The sequence below is a fragment of the Puntigrus tetrazona genome, chromosome 11 (assembly GCF_018831695.1).
Source record: "Puntigrus tetrazona isolate hp1 chromosome 11, ASM1883169v1, whole genome shotgun sequence".
Lineage (NCBI taxonomy): Eukaryota > Metazoa > Chordata > Actinopteri > Cypriniformes > Cyprinidae > Puntigrus > Puntigrus tetrazona.
The window spans coordinates 2814919-2817163 of NC_056709.1; the positions used below are offsets into that span (position 1 = coordinate 2814919).

A 2245-nucleotide genomic window follows, 5' to 3' on the forward strand; every position below is an offset into this window, starting at 1 on the left:
TTTTTTATAAGCGCAAGAGTGGCCTGTAGTTTATACAGCCAAGAACCACCACCAACGTCTTTCGCCATAAACATGTTCAGGATTTTCTACTAAAGTTAAATAGTCTGTAAATTATAAAATAATAGCAACGGCAGCAATGGACATGCTATTTTATAAATAAGTTCACTTATAGCGCAAACGGCATATTAAATAAACAAATAGTTACGTAATTTCTAAAAAAACCTTTTTATGCATGATAATGTAGCCTGTGTGGCTGAAATATGTCTAGGAATTTGCATAATAAAATATGCATATTCAATCATCAAGATATATGCAGCCTGCTATATTTGACGTAAAGAAGCCTCTTACCGTGCGCTTGTCCGTATGATACTCTAGCCCGAGAATTGGGGTAGTAAGGGTTCCCCTGCGAGTCCAAGTGATTCAAGAACACATCCACCTCGTCCGGGGGCAGAAGAGGGGCCATGGGCTCCATGTAATTGTGTGTAAGCCCGTGATGATGGGACTCCGGGTGCTGGCCGTTGAGTACCGCGTGATGATGGGCCATCCATCGAGACTGATCGGCCGCAACCTCCATGTCTAGATCGTCCGCGCTCCGAAAAAATGTTTCGGGAAGTTTTGTTTTCTAGACGTCTACTTGAAAACCTTTCGGTCGCTAACAGACCCAGGAGCGACACCGCGGTCCTTTAAATAATTAAAACGTGTATCTCGTGAGTTTACTGCCGCAGCTGGCGATTCCCTATTCGCTTTTCGCACGTGCCTTTATTTTTGGAGAAATAGAGCTCCGGCTCCTTCGCTTTCGGCAACGCTCAGGAACACCTGTAAGAGAGCGACAAACAAAATGCGTGTCAGTTTTTAACGTTTAGTACATTGCGAGACAATATATCGCCTGTGAACTTTTTGGAAAACGGGTTGCTAAAGAAAGACGCTGCATTGGAGGTTTAAGCGTATGCGATTTTAAAGATCTACCGAAACGTACTCACGGCGCAAAGCAGCATTTCAGCACTGCGATCCCAAGTTTTATTTTTTCCCGTGCTGTTCTCTTGCAAAAAGAACGTTAATCCTCAAGATGTCTGCTGACGTTCGTAATTCGCCACTGGTTTAAATTGTCCACAGCCCGATTGTTAAACTCTCCCCCCCTCACACACACAAAAAAAATCTACGGCTGTCCGAAGCGGAGAGAAGTCTCATTAATGAATTGCGCCTGTGTACTGTCGGATCTGGCGCCAGTAGATTCCATATCTTACGAAGATGGGCGGGGTCGCGGGCTGGCAGTGATGGCTCCGTTAACCAATAGCAGATCGCGATGACTGCCATTGGCTCGGACATCACGCTTTCCGATCTGCCACGGCGACTCTCGGCCTAGTGCTCCACATTCAGAGAGCTGAGAGGCTCATCATTCAGCGGAGCAATCTATCGAGATCTTTTTACCTTTCTTTAGAGCTTGGTGACGTGTGATAATGTTGTCTTTTTTTTTTTTTTTTACTTAGAGTCTGCAATCACGAGCCTTAAAGCCTTCATCGGAACGTTTATCCAACAAAATAAAAATGGCAATTAAAATAATTGTTTACAACTTAAAAAATAATATTAACCCGTATATGGTAGATTAGGCCTACTTTTATTTATACAAATAGTGTCTCTAGCAGTGACTCTAATACTGGCCTAAAAAAGAGCGATTCACTCCAGTCATCATAAATGTTTGTTAAAAAAATGATTAATGCGATTAAGACCTGTTGCCTGGCAATTAACGTTTGCTTAAAACAACAAAACCCGTATCGCTGAAGTGTCGCAGGCTATATATGCCCCAATGCAAACAAACATAAGTCCCGGCACCTCAGGCATTAATTGGGGAGGAGTATTTTATGGTCTCTAAATTGGGGGCTATTGTTCTTGCGCGTCTAATTGTTTTAAATTAGTTGTCACCGCATTCTTCTTGTGAAAACACTGTCTTTGTATACCGTTTCAAGCGATCAAACGTCGCTTTACATATTAATAGCGGGCCAGTCTCTTGGTGGTGCCGACAGGTCGCATGGGCAGGTCCGAATAGAGCCAATTGGTGGCCATTAGGGCAGCTTCGTTGATTCTTGCTTACAATTATCCCGTGGCAAAACAAGCAGCGGGCTTGCCCACCGCAGGTAGAAAGACAGAACGTCGCCAACCAGCTTGATAAGCGTTTAGATAAACCGTGGATGCAGGTCAGTCAGCCGAAGACTTCATTAGCATTTAGAGTTTATAGCTTTCGCCTCCC

At 43.8% G+C, this 2245-nt stretch overlaps 1 protein-coding gene across 2 annotated transcripts in view; it reads right to left on the reverse strand.

The window, feature by feature from the left end:
* Positions 1-1210, reverse strand: part of LOC122354491 (GATA-binding factor 2-like) — a 2777-nt gene extending 1567 nt beyond the window's left edge. The window contains exons 1-2 of one of the 2 annotated variants that reach the window (XM_043252686.1): positions 981-1210; positions 349-816 (exon numbers count right to left, since the gene is read on the reverse strand). In XM_043252686.1, the coding sequence (XP_043108621.1) occupies positions 349-574 (226 nt within the window). In that variant the 5' untranslated portion in view covers positions 575-816; positions 981-1210. Of the gene's footprint in view, positions 1-348; positions 817-976 lie in introns of both variants that reach the window. The other variant, XM_043252687.1, reaches the window with a different exon arrangement.
* Between the last annotated feature and the right edge of the window lie 1035 nt (positions 1211-2245).